This window comes from Battus philenor, unplaced genomic scaffold (genome assembly GCF_028537555.1).
Source record: "Battus philenor isolate CCGP_79_NKW_IND1 unplaced genomic scaffold, ilBatPhil1.0.hap1 SCAF_2, whole genome shotgun sequence".
In the NCBI taxonomy this organism is placed as follows: Eukaryota; Metazoa; Arthropoda; class Insecta; order Lepidoptera; family Papilionidae; genus Battus; species Battus philenor.
The window spans coordinates 11,238,036-11,258,879 of NW_027181682.1; the positions used below are offsets into that span (position 1 = coordinate 11,238,036).

Sequence of the window (20,844 nt, forward strand, 5' to 3'; positions counted from 1 at the left end):
ATCAATGGTTTGCGATATAATAAATGAAGTAGTGTGAATGTAGCAAGAAAAAGCGTTTACAAAATTCGAATTACTTCGTATAAAAATTAAATGTTTATGTGTACCTGCAGACTTTGTACTACCAGAAGTTATTTATCTGTCATATTCCAATAGAAAAAATAAATTAAATTCACATGTTTTAAAGTGATCATTTTATACAGGTTGGTTGGAAATAGACGTAAAAGTTAATAAGTTTTTTGCTGACCAATACATTGATTTCTTTAAAGCTTTTTCATTTACTCGTATAACCAATCAACCTGTATTTCAAGTTATTCGTCGAGAATTAATTAATGTTTTCGTTGTTTCACTTTTTATATGCTTTCTGCAAATTAGATAAATCGTTTATTGAAATCAAAATTACAAGAAAGTTGTGACTACAACGTTGTGTTACGTATATTGATGAAAATGATTTTATCTGTTATTTGTTATTATGAAAAGTGTTATCTGTAATTAGATTTTTATAAAATAATAGAGATATCTGGCCATGGCCAGCCATGACTTAGATAATGATAATACACAATGTCAATGTTTCATAAAAGAACAATTTCGTATCTTATTGCGTTTCATAGTGTTCCGTAACAATTTAAATGATTTTAAATAACAGAAAAATAATGCATAAAACAAGAATAAATAATTATTTAATTCGGTTTTCTCTACGGTTTCATAAGTTTTAAGAAAGTTGTTTTGAGCTTTTAGAATAAAGATGGCCTCCTCTATCGATACATTACTTTGTTCATTTAATAACAACAATTAAAAGTAACTAGTATGTATTAAAATGTAGCAATAATTACAATTTATCAATTATCAGATGGTGTAAATGAAGGTCAAACTTTAATTTGTCTCAAACACGTAATAGCTTAGATGTTTAATTAGTGTAATTATTTCACTATATATACTGTAAACCAAAAATAATCGAAATGTAAAAGTAATTGTTTTTTTTATAAGAATCATCGCCCTTAAATCTGTCACATTGAATAAAAAAATTACTTATTATAAATTTTTATTATTTAATAAATTTTCTATGAACTATAATGAATATATGTTATATATATATATATTTCGTGTGTGTATATATATATATATATATATATATATATACGAAACATTTTATAAATATTTGTGAACGCACGCATGGAACTCTTATTTGATAATAAATTAACAGTATAATTTTAATCAAATCTTCAAATCAAGGTTATAATTAAATGTCATAGAAACATAAAACTGTGTTATCGGATTAGTTACGTTTGTTTTTAAAATAAACTTTAACGTGTAAACGAGTCTTTATCATTATTAAAGTCACACCACTCCTCTTGCAGATGAGCGTTATTAAGGCAAGGTATATCAAATGGATGCATGTTTACATAAATAATATAAATACGTTGTCATCAATAGGTGAAGTAGTTTAGCAGTTATACAGCAAATTTATTTACTTTATAATCAGTTTACTCGATCAGTTGCTGCATCAATCGGTATTTTATTTACTGATTACAACTACAAATATGGGAATATCCGTCCAAAGTGATAACTTATATCAAATGTAACATGTTTACATTACACTACTGTAAACATGATACATTTACCAAATGCTTAAATTCTAATAAAAAAATTCCGAATTTAAAGTCCTTATTTTTTATTCTGATTTGTTTTCGTCTGTCCTGTATTTTTTTCGTATTTCTTTCATATACGAAAATATCACATACGAAAAAAATATTTTTTGTATTTCTTTCATAAACGAATTCGAGTTATCATTAATCACGGTTTATATTAATTTGATTATAATATATGTTGTGATGTAAATTCAAATCTATACAAATTTGAACACTTGTAATCAGAAAATACAAGTAACAAGGAGTTCTGACAGTCTTTTGTTGATAAATAGTGACTCTCTTTTTAATAGTAACAGGTAAATCTAGAGGTGCAGTGTCATGGATAAATAGCTGTTAATATCAGTTCTCTACTAAGCTCTATCAATGTTTGCTGAGTGGTTACAGGTTTGTGTGCCGTGGATTTATAATGATAAAAACCACACCTCTGTTTTAATCAATTCCGGCCTTCTTTCTCCATTTTTTTTCTTGAGAGACATCACCGTTTCGACAGATTCAAGCGATGGTTTTACCCTAATGGTATATATAGTTAATAAATTAGTTCATATAAATACTCTTACATTCCTACCATATACATAATATCAGCTCGTATTCGTTATTTTTTCGCACGTTCTTGTCGACGATAATCTATTTCATATCACCAGTGATCAATTCTTTTAAAAACTAGTTGTTATCATCACGTACTAAATCATCTAAGTGCGATTTATCGAATTTCTGTGTTGATTTGGCGCACAGTAAAATAATTAAAACAGTAATTTTAAATTGTATTCATTTAATGGTACTGAAATCAATCGCACTATCATGTCAAGCGATAAATGCTCACTGTAAAGGATGATAGCTGGTCTTTTGGTGTCCGCTTCCACCTACTTTCCAGGTTCCTTGATTATGCGTACGCGCTGTTCTTTTTTGATTAGCACGACCCTAAGGCATGCGTTGTTCACTCTACTGCCGAAACTTTCGTTGTGCTATTACGATGGTTTGAGATCATATTGATTTATCATCGTCATCAGATTCGCTAAAGCAATACGATCTATCCATCGCCTAACACGATTTTGAAGTTTCTACTTAAGTTTAAAGGGTCTGAAGTGGTGAACACGGACCTGCAAGCGCAGCGAAGGTCGTTCACGCGCATAGAGGATAGACGACCTTGTTGAGTTCGTCAGAAGGTCCTAGATGTGGGCCGCTTCCTACCGGTCTTAATGGAAATATACGGGAGATGGGTGCGCTATTTATTCGATGCGGGGCGTTCTTTTGACCTTATCACGATTGTTTTTTTTTTGTTACATTATGTTAAAAATTACCCTTTCTTAAAGGTTCGGCGTCTTAACAGAGATCTTCAGGTGACAGACTAGCAGTATGACAGACTAGCATACAGTACCTTTAGTAAAGGTATTAGGCTACTAGGATGAAGAATTTTAATAATATTATATCAGAATATTCTTCAATACGCAACTTCGTCCAAAAATTTTAAGATGCGTTTTCAATTTTCAAATAGTGTAAACGAATACAAGTTTAGATAATATATAACATGTTTGGAAAAATCAATGTTTTTGAATTTCATTGTAATGTTAAATCGAGTCGGCGTGTAAATATATTAAGTTCCTTTAAGGCAAAGTTTTCTTAAACTTCCTCTATTTAATTTTACTGTGAACATAAAAGAAGAAAAATTCGACACGTTCAACAGCTTCCGTTACGGCGATCGGTTCATGCTATTGACAATTCATCATAGCTGCAATAAAAAGCATCACGCCCGTGTTACAATGATTAAATACGTGCTGATTGTATCAACCAAGGAGAATATACGGAGATATAACAAAACTAGTCTGACGATACGCTCTATTGCTTTTAACAAAAATAAGATTACTTCATTTTTCAGTAGAATGTACGTAACGTAATTTAACTTAGATAATATCATTCAAAAATAAAGATCATAATCTTTTCGCCGTCGTATTTACGCCATAAAACGATAGATGGCGCTTTAATAAATATTACGAACGAAATATTTAAATGTGTTATTTACAGAATACTTGCGTAAAATAACTGCCAATGTTTTTAATATTATTTAGTATAGTGATCATAGAAAAAGAAAATTTAATTGAAAATAGGTTTAATAAGGGTTATTGAAAGTTACTACAATAGATGTGTTGACTACAGGTGTATGAATAAAATGTAACTACATGTCGTTTTCGTAAACAGAAAAATTTTAAAAGGATATACATGCGACAATAAATAAAACATCTATTCGGAATGTTCAAATACGATTTTTATTAGATTTCGCATTTCAAGTCAAAAATAAACTTAACCTAAGCAGGAATCGATATCAATATTGCCAACTTAATATTAATTAGTAAAAATTTAATTTAGAATCACGCAAAAGGTGCGTGTATAAATACTTCAAACAAAAACAACATCAGATCACTCAAAGTTTACGTACAACACATACGCTTTAAAGATCATAATTCTTTAGAATCTTCTGGTAGGCATAGGAACATCTTTGAACATGCTAGATTAAATGAGTTACATGCATTTTGCATCCAAAAAGGCTTACTTTTCCACATTATGAAGATGCAGAATAGTGGCACGCCCAGAGCTATAAATGCAATACCAATACCAACTTCAACTGGGTGAGTGAAGCACGAAAATACTACAAGAAATGTGCAGACAACAAGAAAGACTATTGGCAGGATTAAATTTATTCGTATGGGTCGAGGCAACTGGGGTCGTGTGTAGCGCATCCATAGGAGACCGGTCACCGAACACAGAGTGAAGAGTGCCTCAACTGCAGTTACGTAAACTATCAAAGACTCCACGTTGTTGAATAATAGCAGGACAAGCGTAACCAGACACTGAAAACAAAAAAAAAACATTAGGTTTTAAAAATCGTTTACTTGAAATGAATACGAATAATTTCCTAGGCCCTAAATGCTATGTTTCTGGGCCATTTTATATCACCATAGATTTAAAAAAAACATCCATTTATTTTATAATGAAATAAAAACTCATATGGAGGCATGAGACATCAGTAACCTTAAGTGGCATCACATGGATCTTTTTTGACCACCGTTCCTTAGGCGAGGAAGTATTTGAGCCTTAAAAGTTTTGGAAAAATTCTATAAATTGGCATCAGGAATTTTTTTTGTCTTTATTGGTTATTAAAATTGTGCAGAAGTATTTTGGTTACAGCTTCTTTTAAATATTGGGAACCTAAAGCTATTAGTGAAGTCTTCTAATTGGCCTATAGTTTAATTATACTATCGTTTTATTTAAACAACTATTTTTTAATATTATAGAAGGGTTAAAAAAGTATGATGTACCCTTGTAATATAAATATGTTTACCTACTCGCAAAGGGAATTTTAATTTAGTCTAAAAAAATTGAATTTTAAATTAGAAGGATAGAATATTTTTCCATATACCAAAACGATATAAATTAATAACCAATCTAAATGTAGATTGATTGCAATCTTGCGCAAGGTACTTACAACTATTCATTTACCATACCTGGTTCTTCGTTCCTTCATATATCACGAAAAAAGAAGTTTTATTCTCTACTTGGGAAACACAATACCCCAAAAAACAGAAAAGGTACAAAGAGGAAAAAAACTATGATTTAAGTTTCCTTCGATTTGAGGAGTATTTTTAAACAAAGTTTCAAAGAATTAATGTCAGATCCCCACGTTTTTTACAATTCAATGTATACAATTCTACAGGAACCACGCTGATTTTTGACATAGAATGCGACTTATTCACCTTCATAGTTTAACAATTAATAAACCTAATCTTTCTAATTACTTACGGTTATACTACTTAAAATTTCCGCAAATTGATTTAAATGCTACTTTGCCATTAAAATTGAAAAACTCTGAATACATATTTAGAACGCAATAAAGTAATATTTCTAATACATAAATCTTACCATAAATATCAATGAGGGAACGGGTGTCAGTCTTTTCACATCAATTAACGATATCGCCATTGGTAGATGGCCATTTCGGGCTCCGACAAAGAACAACCGCGAAGATGCATAGATTGCTCCGTTCAATGATCCAAAAGTACACAGAGCTACGAATAGGGGCATGATCCATGAAACTGCTCCTAGGATCTTTTCACTAAACGTCACAGCCACTGCTTCCGAAGCACGAATCTCAGCATTGGTGAGAACAGCGAAGTATGCCACGTTGGTAAGCGCATAAACTAAAGTCACCACCGGCATCGATATGCAAATCGCACGAGGTAGGTTCCTGAAATCAACAAAGACCTATAATTATAACACGAAATATTATTTTGTCTTACTAACTATTAAGGTTTTATGAAAGTAGGCAATACTTTTGGAAATTAATTTTTCCTTTTTTTTATTTTTCCTTTTAGCTTTCGTCGCTATCATCATTTCAATTCTCAGACGTCCTCTGCTAGACATTTAGGCCTCCTCAAAGATTTCTGAAAGGATCTGTTGGAAGCCGCGTACACCAGTGTATTTTAACGATCTTAACAAAATCATCTGTCCACCTTGTGGTTGGACGTCCTAAGCTAATCGTAGCCGTGGTCTTAACTATAAAATATTAGGGCGTAAACGGCCATATGTTCTGCGTACTATTTGGCCTACCTACTGCCACCTCAACTTGCTATTTCGCTGGGCTATATACTCGTAGGTTACTTTCGTTCGTGTAAATTTCTACTCATTCCTAATTCAATCTTGTGGAAAAATCCCTGGCATAGCCCTCTCTATAGTTTGTTCAACGACCGTGAGTTTGCCAATAAGCCCCGAGTTATTGACGACTTACATCTTTAACCCAATTTTTTGTTATATTTCAGGTACGTACCATATGTAATGTACTTTTTTATTTCTATATTAATATAATTTTTAATTGAAACGCTTTAACTTTAAATAAAATTTAAATTAAAACAATGAAAATTACATTTCAATAATTCATATTATTCCAGTATAGTGGTAATGTCAATCAACAGGAAAATAACATTTTAACGTTTAGCAGTAACTTTAGTCTATTCATATTGTTATATGCATGTATTGGACCCTGATTTATTTTCAATAACCAAGTTAGTAGAGGTAGTAATTTCATAATGCTTACACACTTTCTGTTTAGGGTCTTATTAGCAAGCTTGCAGTCGCTCAATGAGCCATGGCTATGTTCGGATTTTTGTTTGAGATTGTATTAAGAATGAAGAGATCTGTAGACGAACTATGCACCTTGTTAAGATCGTAGAAAGATGGAGGTTGATGGTAAATTTTAAACGAGTTTATTAGAAATTCAATAGGGAAAGTCGGTCCTCCGACTGAAATGATCATCTAAATATTTTACGGTATTGTGGTGTGTACCTGTATGGTTCTTTCAGTTCTTCGGTGACGAAGTTAAGGTAGTTCCAACCCGAATATGAAAACAGGCCCGAGTAGAACGCAATAGCAATTTCGCCCGGTTTCGTGATTGTGCCTTCCATCATATTCTCCAGGTTTTCCGTGTGTCCCGAGAATAAATACCAGAGACTGGCGAAGAATGTGACAAGTAAGGCTAAAATTTTTGCAGCAGTGAACGTGTCCTGTACCCTCGTCACCCATTTCACGTTGTAACAGTTGATCACGGTGAGGAAACCTAAAATGATAATAAAACATTAAATAAATAAAGCTTTATAATCAGGATGATTAATCGGTGAAAGTATATCGGTGAATTTAACTAATATCCAAAATCAATAGTTTCAGAAATAATAAAATACGTTTTCAAAATTCGGATTACCGCATATTAAAAATAATTATTTTTTACCATCTCTCCCTGCAGACTATTACAAGTAATAAGGCTGACATTCTAATCAAAAAAATGATTAATGTGATATATTTCATGGTGATCATTTTAAACAAAGTGATTATCAAATAGGTGTAAAAGCTTTAAAACTTTGTGTTGACATATGAGCTATACATTTACCACTTTAACGATTCTAAACCTGTAACCAATCATACTGTATATTATATAAAATGCTTCATTTTTTTTTTCATCTACGTGCACTGACAAGTTTGATGATTCTTGGTCGAATGCAGTAAGTATTTATACCCCGATAAAGAATTTTAAAAGAGTTTAAACAAGTATATAAGATTTTTAATGTGTTGTCGTGATACCTTTTTTTCTTTTATCTGTTTAGTAATGTCGACAAATAAATAAATTTTCAAATAAAATAATCGCATCTGATTGATTATCCGTCATGTTCAAATAAAAAGGTAAAGTAATATGGAAATATTTCATTCTAAGAACGGTCCAGGAATGAAAAAGAACATCAAAAGTTTAAAGTGAATCTTCGTTTCTGATAATATAAAAAGACCGTTTACAACTTTGTCTTTTTTTAATTATTTGGCTATGTTTGTATTGCATACACGTATATTGTTGTTGTAAATGTTTTTTTTAAGAATGATATTCTTTAATAAAGCTTAGAAACATGTTTTTAGAATTGAAATACTATAGTGCTACATGTACGAAAAAAATTTTGTGTTATTTTATTTTAATTTATAAAGTGTTTGTTCGTATTTAAAATTCTCTTATGTATAAAAAAATTAAAAAGTTTCATTCTATGTGGTAGTATTTGCCAAACATAGATATTAATAAATTTAGTTATAACTAGAAAACCGTTAAGTACGCCATAGGAGCGTCGTTTTTTTAATCCCTATTAGGTAATTGTATATACATAACTTTTAAGAATTTCTTTTCATGCTTATTGGGGAGTTTATAGCCAAGGTTGTTTGTCCACCTGTACTTGTTCTTAGTTTCATTAAAATTGTTAATATTTGCGTGGAAAAAGAAATCAATTGGAAGTTTTTTGTAGATAAATTAAATACTCTTTGCAGTCACCAACCACTACGTTTTTATTATTTTTATCTATATTTTTTCTCTGATGATTGGCAAGTCGGCGTAGATGGAATTTTTTTAAAAATATGTAGAAAACAGAACTGACAGCATAAATATATATTGCTTTCTTTTATTCGGGAAAAGTTTTGAATAGCCTTATTGGTACGGTATCATATTATTGTTTAATCTAGCTGTAAGTTTTCGTAAAATAACAAATAAATACTCTTATTTTGTAAACCATGATTTGAATAGAGTAAGTCCCGAAAGAGTTCAGCGGATAAATTCTACTATTTGTATGTGACAAACGAACAAGCAGCGAATGTACTGGTAAGTCCTCACAGGAATTACTGCCCACGCGTATTCGCGACAGAAGAATCACATGCCCTGCTTGTGACTAAAATTTAACTATCCTTTTCCTTTCAAAGTACTAATCGTTTAATTCGTGACAAAGAGGAGAATTTACTCCTTTTACGTCAGGAAAAATGACACATCAAAGAGTGATAGGAATCGATCGTAAGAATATTACCGAACGCTTCTCATCACAGATGCAGTCATCATCATATGAGCCAAAGAACGTTCACTGTTGAACATAGGACCGGTTTGAAGTGGCTAGCATCCAACGTCTCCCGATGATCTACGCAACGCTTGCCGATCCGTGGTGTCTACTTCAGAACCCTAGGGCCCTAGCGGCCACTTGTTTTGTACCCAGGCCGGTCCATTGTGACATTTACGTGCCTCGTTGCTTTTTTGATCTTATAGGGAAATCTCGAACATTATCCATGGGTCATAAATGATTGTGAGGCAATAAGGCCCGAAGTGAGAACACTTATGCAGTATAGAGTGCAAATTAATGAAAAGCCTTAAAGTTAGAATTTTTAAATATTCACAATTAGTAATATCATACGAAATGTTGCACTGAAAGCCAAACTTAAAATTTTATTGTTGGTTTTCAATCCATTTAAATGAAGAGGGGGATAATGCCGCAGCAAACATGTCTGCCGCCAATGTTACGTAAATATTATTGTGTTCCAATTTGTAAACGCTGTTGCTGATGAATTTAATGTGTAGTGAGAGGTACCATCTTATATCCCAAGCGAAGTGTAGCACATGGTTTATTTTTGTCAAACCTTGTGTAGCTCGAATTTTTTATAAGTGATCGCGATATCAGGTTATATAAAAATACTTACTAGTAACATAAAAACACCCTATAGTTTTAAAATAGCAACACTAACTCCAATGTTTCTCGAGGAAAGTGTACAAAGTGTAAAAAAAATTATACGGCTTATTTTTAATAAAACAAAAAGAGTTCCAAATTTAAAAATCTACGTACCGGACCCCTTTTTCGGACATCTGTTCGGTACACCCTAAACATTTGCTCAAGGCCGACAAAAACTCTTTGTATATTCATAAAAGCATAAATAGTACACAAAGACCTAAGCCCCAGCACACTACAATACACTAAACGACTCTCCATATCAAGCGTTATCAAGGTTGGTGATTGTAAAGATTCAATTTTAGAACTTTAACTAATAGGCACATATCCGGTCCATCTTAACGAAGTGCTACGTGAAGAAATAACAAATAAAGAAAATAAATATTTACCATTTTTGAAAGATATAAAATACTTAATGATTACAATTTGATTATAACTTATAATGTAACTAAAATCAAATAGTTTTGGTTTATATAAAAATACAAAAGTTTTTGTTCATAAGAACTAAGTAGGAAAAAGTGACATTCGTCATAAAATTCGTCGATTTTTCGGTAAAAAAACCTTTTTTTAAAATAGACTACTTTATGATAACGTAATTTTTTAAAACGTTGCTGGTAGATATTTTTCTTACATTCAATACTACGTGCTAATAAATGCCCTTACATTGTAAAATCGGCAAGATAATTCCACATAAGAGTGTCAGCACGATGCGGGAGGAAACACTCATTATCCTGTCAGGCACAATCAGCGCAACGTACCTCTGTCGAGCTAACATAAAGACACAATCGACCCATGACATTGCCTCGCTAATAAAACACCTATTTATAAGTAAACGAACAAATTGTATTTCAATTTAACTATGAATTAAAAATCCTATAATAATATGTTCTATGTAAATAATAGAGAAACTTCAAATTTTTTGCTAAACATAAATTTTGAGATCTTCACGAATTTTTAGGTTATTTTTTTATTCGTTACAATATAAGGAAGGTTTTCATGGTAAGAGAAAAAAGTAAAATTGCATGTTCAAACCGCAAAGAAAATAAAACTCCTGTCTCGTGCAGACAAAACTTAAACGTCAACAAGGCTTAAGGATGTAATACCCCAAAAATTTCGTGAACCTTATAATATTGGAAAGAAAATATAATCATATTACTAGTTTTGCAGCAAAACCTTGTAATTATTAACAAATTAAATTAATAAAGTGATCATTGTGAAAAATGTTTTATTTCTTGGACACGCCAAAAACTGTTTGACAGCAAGTCTGTCGCGGCAGCTAGTAATAAAAAATGGAGTTACAAAAATTAGCATTTAATTATTTCAGTTGATTATAAGTTTATAAAGAAACGTTTCGAAGTTATCAATTATTAAATGAAAGGTTAATAAAAGTCGCCGTGGGAAATTTTGCAATGCCTTTCACTCATACGTATTGATTTTGACATAACCAGTGCATGCCCCACGTTCAAGGAATAATAATAATTGCTCGACTATCAGAGACTGTTTGAATTTAATAAAAGATAATAAAAATTTTGTACAAGACGAACTCTTGACGAATACTTAATACACAGGTTCTTGATTTACGTTTTATGTGTACAGAGTCATAAAACATAAATCGTGAACCTTTCTCGTTACCAAAATACTTCTTGGAATGAGTCGTGCTGAGCAAAATAAATAACCGAAACTCGCTTCCTGAGAAAGGAACCGGTCCTCTGCATGGGGTGATGCAATACAATGCCGTCTTTCCAGTACCTTAAAATTATAATTAAAGGAAATATAAAAAATGCAATTTCGCCATCGATACAAAGTCTTTGGAGTTGGATAACTTGGAACAGGCTGGATTCTTTAGAAATGGCAGTAAAATAAAAGAAAATAAGACAGGATTACTTTAAACTTGAAATTATTTAACTCTACATATCATCAGTATAGCGTATATATATTACTATGAGTCACAGTATGAAACAAGAAACATTAAGCTCAAATAAGCTTGTTCATTAATAATTAAATTTTAACTATCATTATGTTAAAAGTAAATCAAAGTCATATGATGAGATGCTACATTTCTTTATAATTTCGGCGTATCGAAATATATTATTAAAACACCGAAATTGTTGTATCAGAGACGCTATCTTTTTTTGTAAATAATGTAACACCTGTCTACTTTTGAAGGTTAACATACTGCGGTGAGTATGACGAAATTAGTGGCGACTTTTGGATACAGCTGAGACTTGATGCCGTTCGATTTTATTAGGTCAACCAGAATTATAGTATCATTATGAAAGTAAGACTTAGAAAAGGAGAACATTTTAGAATACATTAGTGTTTATTAGCGTTGACGTGAAAAATTTTGCCATGTGTTTATAATAACGTGTTGTATTACGAAGTAGGAAAAATTTAGCAATTCCTTTTACATGAAAGGCGAAATCAAAGCCTTTACAAAAAGTCGAAAGATCAAAAACCCTACATTTGTAAGAATTATTAATACTTTATTCGTGTTAACTGACATACATGCATAATAAACACGTCATGTTAATACATAAAGGGACACACAGAAAGTCGTCCTCTGTACTAAACATAGCGTCAAGAATAGACCTTAAGAAATGTTGAAAGGTAAAAACATGATGCGATTCATAAACGGAAAGTGGAGCCAAGCTATGACGCAATGGTTTCTAAGGGACGCTGAGCAAAATTGTTGAAAACATTTCGCCCGATGTGAGAACTTATTGTAATGGTGAACTTATGGTATATCCTCCCAATAGAAATTTTTGGAGGTAGCCTGTGCCTTGCAATGGGCGTCTATGGGCTGAAAAGACCACGAAATACATGGCAACAATAATAAATGTCCGGTACATGACATTTTTAATGATAGTTTATAATCAAATATGCAAAATGACATTTAACCTGACATTTATACATTTTTGTCGTAGTTGCCATAATTAAAAAAACGTATTCTTTATTGCTGTAATTAAAAAGAGCATAAATGTCTTAGATGGCTTCTTTTCTATCGCTAAATCGCTTATCTGAAACGTAGACAGTCTTGACAAACATACATAAACATATGTGTCGGCACAACGTTCCCAACTCTAAATCTCTCAATCAGCATTTTAACCCAAACCTCTAACTTTTTAGGTTATCTGGTATAATATACTACAACTTAACAATCAATATGTTTATGCTACTTAATATTTTGTTGCTAATCATTAACTCGAACTAAAGAACGTGGAAGAGGATCGAGAAGGAGGTCAGGATTCATAAAAGGTTTTAGCGCCACAGGAAGAAGAAGAAGAAGAAGAATTATTAAGTGGAAATAGTTTAAATATATAAACTTTTAATATATTAAGGCATTTTAACTATAAAAACAACGTCAATTTCTATTTACTGCTTTCGTAATAATGTTATGATAGATAAGAAATTTAAATTTAGTAACGTAATAATTTAAATGTTCTCTAAATAAAAGTTAGCCATTTTGACGTAAACAAATAAACTCCGAGATAAGTTAGAAGCTGTTTCAATATTTACGAGGTATTTTTAAAACAACATGAAGTCGTCAGGCATAATTATAATAATATGTATTATTTTTTATATCAAATTATTATTCTTATCTTGGATAGTATGGGGTGGGCCATAATAAAGTTCACTTTTATTTTTTTATAAGTTATTCCAACCTATGCTTTAAAATAAGACTTGGTTTTATTTGGACGGGGCTTGTCAAACGTCAGATGTTTGTATGCCAGCATGGAAGTCGAGCGAGAAATGTTAATAAGAAAAGTCATATCGTAGATATGTGATATTGGGCTGCCCCCGCTTTCAGATTTGAAGCCTTGTGGTTTTTTTATGTGGATATCTCAAAAGCGGTCTTTCTGTAACAGTCCGAAAACATTTGCTAAATTAAAGCCTTTGACACTAAATGGCAGCTGTTCCAATAGATTAAACTTAGAAGCGCAATTTTAAAACCTTCAGTTATGTTTGAAAATATGTGCCTGAATAAGTTATAAGCTTTAAAAACAAATTATATACTTGCCATTGTTTAATAAAAAAAATATTCGTCAAAGCGCAACAAGTATTCTTTAATATTATTTTCAAAAGTGATATTACGTTTGAACATATCAGGAATTTTACGAAGTTTGCATTTTTTACGTGTTAAATCATTATATGAAACTCACATGTAACAACGGCTGCTATAAGGCTGACGGCAACTGTAGGAGGCTCACAAGCAGGCCACAGTGGCTGGAGAATGTTCTGTGCGAAAGTCAGCGCCGTGATTGCATTTCCAGTAGGGACCAGAATGAAAAGAGCGACCCAAAGATATAAAAATGCAGGCAATGGTCCGTAAGCTTCTCCTATGTACGCGTAGTCACCCCCTGATTTTGGGATCATTGTGCCTGAAAATAAAAATAAAATCATATTAAATCAAGATTAAACATCGACTCGAGTTACGTAAACATATAATAGTTAAGGTATAATCATTCAGTATATGTTTGCGTTTTAAGTATTCATGGTATTATTTGTCTGTCACTGGTATATAGTTGTAGTTGTATGCAAACTCACACGAGAAATGTCTTAAGGCCTTAGGGTAAATAAGGCCGGAAGTAATTTCTATTTTCTGGGGCGTCACATAATGCATGATACATTCAGCTTTTGAACAAATCACCGAAATATTTTAATTTTTGTTTGTGTTAAACGATTTTCATGAAAGATGTTAAGTAAAATGTAATTTTTAGCAGAATAAAAATAAATTTTCAGATATGTTGCATAGGGTTTGATGTCTACATGTCAGTTGTTTGTTTCAATCCCTTGTTCACAAAGTGATTCATGTAGACACGAGAGATTAGACTGGGGTCTCCGTTGACAAAAATATGCGGGTTCACAATTCATAAGCGGGTGTCCACGAAAATTTATCTGCTTTCGATTATGAACGTCTAAAATGTTAGTCCGATTGCACTTATCAATGTAGGCATTTTGAGAATTTCGGTGACTATTATTTGTAAAAACTTGCTTATTTCATGTTCAGTACAATGTGTCGAGACTTGTAAAGCTGCCGTAGTCCGCAACTCAGACGTGCAGAGAGACAAAATACGAGATGTTGCGTGTGCTTGCGAACTATTAATTCGTGCTTTGAACTTAGCCGCAACGAAAATTTCAATAGTAGCATCCAATTTTCACATTTTCCGTCTAGTTAGAGGAATGTGGTAGAAACATTTTTACAATATTCCTCTAATTTCAGCGTTAGTGGTCTTTGCGAAAAAATGTCTGAGAACCTTCCGATCTAAACATAGGTTGCTTATTTTATAACTACTAATTCTTATAACTACATGTATTAGTTAACCTACTTAAGTGTAATAAAATCTTTCGTCAGTAGTACTCATGCAACCGCTTAAAGACAAGACTAATTTTAAATTTAGATAAAAGTACTTTTTGAAATAATATTTGTATCCGTCGATTTTTTAGCTCCATAATGAATATTTAAATGGTTTTTTGAAATTCTGACAAATACAAGTTCAAATGTTGCGTCATACATTAACGACTGTACAACTGCATTGCGCTAACCATACGTAAGTTAATATTGATTTTAACATAAATTAAAAATCAAGAATAAAAGTTTAATTTTCTGCCTGTTATAATAATATAGCCTTTTTATCAGAATTGTGATGGTTATTTACATATTATAATAAATCATATTTACAAATAATATTACTTTATTTAATATTAAAATCAGTTAAAAATAAATAATTAAATTTTGTACATTATAAGCACATAAAATTTATTTGCAAAATGTCCATAAATGTAGTCAATGATCAATAAATTTTAATAAAAGCTCTTGCTTCTTATCGTAGTGAATGAATGGTAGTTTTACTTTACATGGCTTAGCCGATAAGTGACAAATAGATAGACACAATCCAATATTGACGGTTTATCTATAGTATAACCAGTCGGTTGATCTTACTACTCGATAGATTAACGTTCACACCTAATATTATCGTTATTAGTTATTATTTTTGTATTATTCTTCATCGTTGTAAATAATACTAACTGTAACAATTTTTTAAAAGCAATATCAATTATATAAAGGGTGATTGGTTTTAAGTGTAAATACTAGGAAGGGGTGAATTTATGGCTCTTTTGCTGTCAATTAATATATGGCAATATCAAAAAAGTAATGATAAAATTGGTATAAAAAGTGTTTACAAAGTTACGGATTAGTACTTATTTAAATTAATTACTGTTTACAATTCTTGCCTACAGATTTAATACTACCAAGAGTTATTGACCTGCCGCATTCCAAGAGAAAATATAAATTAATGTAACGTATTTCATTCTATGACAGAGTCCACAGTGTCAATACTCGTTTTTGTACTAGAGATGTGTTGGTTTTTATTGTGGTGTGGACATTCAAGATTTTTTTTTCAATAAACAATTAGTCAATATATGCGAATGTTATACATTTAAAATTATAATCAATTAACTTGATTATATATATTTATGACACTATTATTCTTAAGATGCATTAAATTTTTGTATGGGTAATAATTTAAAAAGATTGTAGTTACTACAGATATATTTTACTACGTAATAAACATATAATTTTTTTTAATATTCATTTCTGGTTGTCAATTTCCTGCTTCACAGTGTAATTACGTTCACGATGTTCTTCGAAGTATTACTCTCCTCCAACTTGGGTTTGCACGATTAATTCATTGACAGAAGTCACAAATATGGTTGTTAAAAAAATCTTTAATTGCGTTTTGTATGTTCGTTTGTAAGTTCTCAAAACCAAAAATTCGTAAATTCCTAATTAAATATTTGTGTTAATAATCTTTGTGTACTATTGTCATACGATAAAACAATATTTATTTGTATAAGTAAACTAAACTATTTCTTTAGTTAATTGTGAGCCCCATGCTGCTTTATAAAATGTCGCCTGTCAGTTATAACTTAATACAACCGAAAGGTATGTATTTTTATATTTATTATTAAAATCATCGTATTATTAAAATCAAATATTATTATTATTAAAATCTAAATTTTATATTCAAACGTTATCGTGTGACCACGATATATTAATATTTTAAATGTGGTTTTTAACAACAAGAAGTTTTAGATAGCATTATATGAATATATCGTTCTATATTACAATTGTAAATATTTTAGATCTATTTAGTTTCCAATTGGTCGTCAAATCTTGAATACCTTGGTTTATTATTAACTCGCAAATTTATAATTAAGTTAAGAAGGACATTTTATTAACATTTTTCGTTAGAAATCTTTTAGTAACATTAATCCAGGGGATATTTCCAGGGACCGGACTTCTTTGTTACTCATGTGGCTTTCTCACATTTTGCGACTCAGTTCGAGCCGACAGAATGCAGAGGGCACCTAGCCTATGCCCTTTTTTAGACTGTACCTGAAAAGAGGACACAGGCTATGTGCCGAGGCTCGAGCCGCTACCTGCTACTATTTCACCGGAGAGTATTTGGGATACCGCCGAGTTATTAGGTCACTGCGGGAACGGCATGTATTAAATGAACCAGACTGCGATTGTTATATTGAAACGACTTGAACAAGTTGATGTACTTGACATACTTTTTATGTAAATTTCATGTTATCGTGTCATCATAAAACTAATAACGATTACAAATTAAACAATCAGTATTAAAAGTAAAGTTTTGAAAGGCTATAATAGAGAATCGAGGTAATTACCCAATAGGTTATAGACGTCAAAGCATTAAAGAATGTATGTATAACACATTAGAAAGCAAAAAAAGCGTACTATAGGTAGATGAAAAGACCACTTCGAAAAATAACTAACAAACCAATAACTTCTGGTAGTTCAAAATCTGCAGGAACAGATAGTACACAATAATTAATTTTAATTTATAGTAATCCGAAATTTTAAAACGCTTTTTCATACTAATTTATCATTACGATATTTATATTTTCTGAAACCATTGATTTTTGATAGGATGTACTATATATTAATTGACAGCAAATGAACTATACATTCAATCATTTAAATTTTTTCAATCATACCTAGGCACCTATCTATAAGACGGTAATGAATTTATGAACATTGCCATTACCTACATAAATCACTGGGTATGGTCATGTCGCTGCCAAGATATTTTTATGGAAGCGATTTTTTAGATATTTACGTTTAAGAGTCTCTTGGCTTCTTCCGTGTGGTATTATATATAGCGCAATGAAAAACTGTGTAACTCAGTTTTTTTTAATCAAATCTGTCTTTTATTCGTATTTTTTGAGTTATATATTTATTGAGTTGCAAATTTATAACAACGACATACACAAGATGGTTGGTTTTGGTGTAAAAGTTTTAAGCCTTAAACCTTTTCCACCTATAACCAATCATCTGTGTTTGTTCAATAACGTATCTTTCTTAATGTACACATGCAATTTCGATATTTTAAAATTAAATTAACGACTTTTGTTAGATATTATTTTGTAATATATTGTAACTTAAACTGTTAACTGATTTTAAATATATTAACATTTACTGTTTATAATGATCTAATGATTTAACATTTCTAGGCTGCGGTTATCCGGACCCTCTTTTTAAATTGAAAGTACATACAGTGCTTAAGTTACGTGGTTAGTTGCAATATAAGGTATTAGTCCCTTGTTTAAAGTCGGGTTATGAATATTTTACAATATATTCAAGGAAAGAAATGGGGATGTAAATTATTCTCTATTTTTTATACAGAACTGTGTATAAGGATTCATTCGGCCTTTATTTATTAAAAAAGTTGTTATAACTTGTCATAGCTGTTTAGTTTATATTTTCTGAGCTGTATTGTAATTAGAAAAGTCTGTATTAATGTATTTCTTGTTATATATTCTTAGATTTTGAATAATACATTTTCATTTCTTTAAGAGGTACAAAAAATCGAAAAGCTGCTTATGGAAATGTTCTACGCTAAAATTAATTTCGAAACGATGGCAGAAAAACAAAAGCAATTGCCGCAGCTAATTTCATTATAAAATTTCATAAACAATTTAATTACAAATAAATAATATAACAATCTCATCAAAAACATATTACGAACCTATGAAAAACCGTACTTTGGTTAACTAAAATGCAAAACAAATATTAGTGTTAATAAGATAATTAACAAACAATTCTTTTACAAAAAATTAAAGCATGCTAATAACAAGTATAAACAGATCTAACAATTTATAAACATAAATTATGGAGATAAAGGTAATTAGTTAAAATAATTGTTTTATTAATGACATGATAAATTTAAGTAGATATTTTGTAATGAATGTAAACAAATAGAATACGTTTATCAAAGAAATTATTCGCAGAGTAAATTATAATCATGAAGATCGATCTAATAAATCGCCTCTATATAAATAAATAATATATTTTGTAAAAAAAAATATAGTTAGAAAAATTATAATTTTGTTTTGAACAATGAACCCAGGACGGTTCAATATATGGTTAATAGCAGAGGATAAATAAAATTATGACATTTATTCTAACGAATGCACTTACCAAGTTCCGCGTAACACAAAGCACCAATCATGGATAGGAACCCTGATAATACCCAGACTATAAGCGCCATGCCTTTCGAACCAGCATACTTCAACGCCAGGCTAGGCGATACAAAAATACCAGATCCTACAATTACGCCTACTATTATCGCAACTCCGTTAAAAAGGCTTAACTCTTTTTTCAAACGAACCCCATCGCTCGACTGTTTATCATGATTATCATCTCCAACATCAATTGTCCTCGGTTGCAAATCTTCAGTAGCCGAAACTTTAGCCATTTCTGATTATTCTCTTGAACAAATTAAAGGAAAAGCTAAATGATTAGATATCAAATTTTATTTTTATCCCCAGACAACAGTCATAGTCATACAAAAATTTGCCTGTCGAAATTCTGATCCTCCGCTATGCGGACATTGCATCATAACTTTCAGTGTACCGCGCGAAAAACCACGTGTGAGGCGGAACACCATAAAATAACCATAGACTGATAATAATAACTAAAAACGGATTGCCACCACACATTTGCCGATAACACGCAAGTAATTACAAAAAAGCACTATAAATAATCTCACATAAATATACTCGCAACAGTCAGGTTAAAATATTCATGAATTAAAACAACATTCGGACGTAATTTACAGTAATAATCCCGTAATAAAAACCGCGATAAACTTTAAATGTAAAATTAAATAAGTTAATGCAACGTGTTGGACGAAAGAGCGAAATACGACATAAACTTCGTAAAGCCACGAGACGATGCGGACACGTTCAACACTGTGAGTCCTTTACTATTCACTATACCAAGTTTACCACGACTGTCTACCGCCATGACATCACTGCGTATCTAAAACGGCGTGTATGAAACTGTAAGCGTAGCAATTTTAAACTTAATTTCCTCACCATAAAGTTCATAATAAAGGTTGTTCCCTCCATGTGAATTCACTGCCAAGTTTGAATAACCGGTTCATAGATATCTATCCCGTTCTCTACAAACGTGTGTATTTGACACACTTTTTCGTTAAAATTAATTAGGTGCATGTAAGCTGGGTGCGATACAGAAAGCCAAGAACTTTGATTTTAAACTTAACTCGGAATCATGTAATGACATTTCCTGACACAGGATATGAGTAATTTATTGGCAGTAACGGCCGTTCTGTGGAGGTCAATGACAGTATTTGTTAAGACTGAAGCGAGACATTTATCAGAAAATATTGGTTCAATGATATCATAAACTATGCAAAATAACTAAAATTACCCAGTGATAAAATGTACATCATTTAACAATAGCAGTAATGAATAATGGAATAATTTATATAGTTACTAGGAAAATCCCACATACGTTACCAAAGTTTAATTATATTAAATTAACTATAGATGCATTTTGTCCCATTACTTTTTCCCATGTTATAAAGGTAGTGATATGTTGTATAAATTTTTGAACTTCTGATAAAAAAAAATCGCGACGAGTAGTTTATTCAATCCTCTCTCGATGCTAACCTAAGACTGACTGAAAAATTTTGAAGGTAAAATAAGTAAAAATCAGAAGGCACAGAGTCAGGACTACATGGCGGATATTGTGTCACCTCCCAATTAAATATCAACTTTTGATGAGTGGCTTAAGATGTTTTTTGGTCTAG

General features: G+C 31.3%; 1 protein-coding gene across 2 annotated transcripts; it reads right to left on the reverse strand.

Moving 5' to 3' along the window:
* Positions 1–3,892: 3,892 nt before the first annotated feature.
* Positions 3,893–20,276, reverse strand: mnd (minidiscs). Of its 2 annotated transcripts, none has more exons than XM_068765020.1 (5): positions 20,108–20,276; positions 13,861–14,079; positions 6,978–7,248; positions 5,559–5,883; positions 3,893–4,489 (listed from the first exon to the last, which is right to left on the reverse strand). In XM_068765020.1, exons 2-5 carry the CDS (start codon positions 14,072–14,074, stop codon positions 4,097–4,099), a joined length of 1,203 nt encoding a protein of 400 aa, XP_068621121.1. In that variant the 5' UTR covers positions 14,075–14,079; positions 20,108–20,276; the 3' UTR covers positions 3,893–4,096. The 2 variants fall into 2 exon arrangements, with proteins under 2 accessions (XP_068621121.1, XP_068621120.1); XM_068765019.1 differs by lacking the exon at positions 20,108–20,276 and adding an exon at positions 19,209–20,083.
* Between the last annotated feature and the right edge of the window lie 568 nt (positions 20,277–20,844).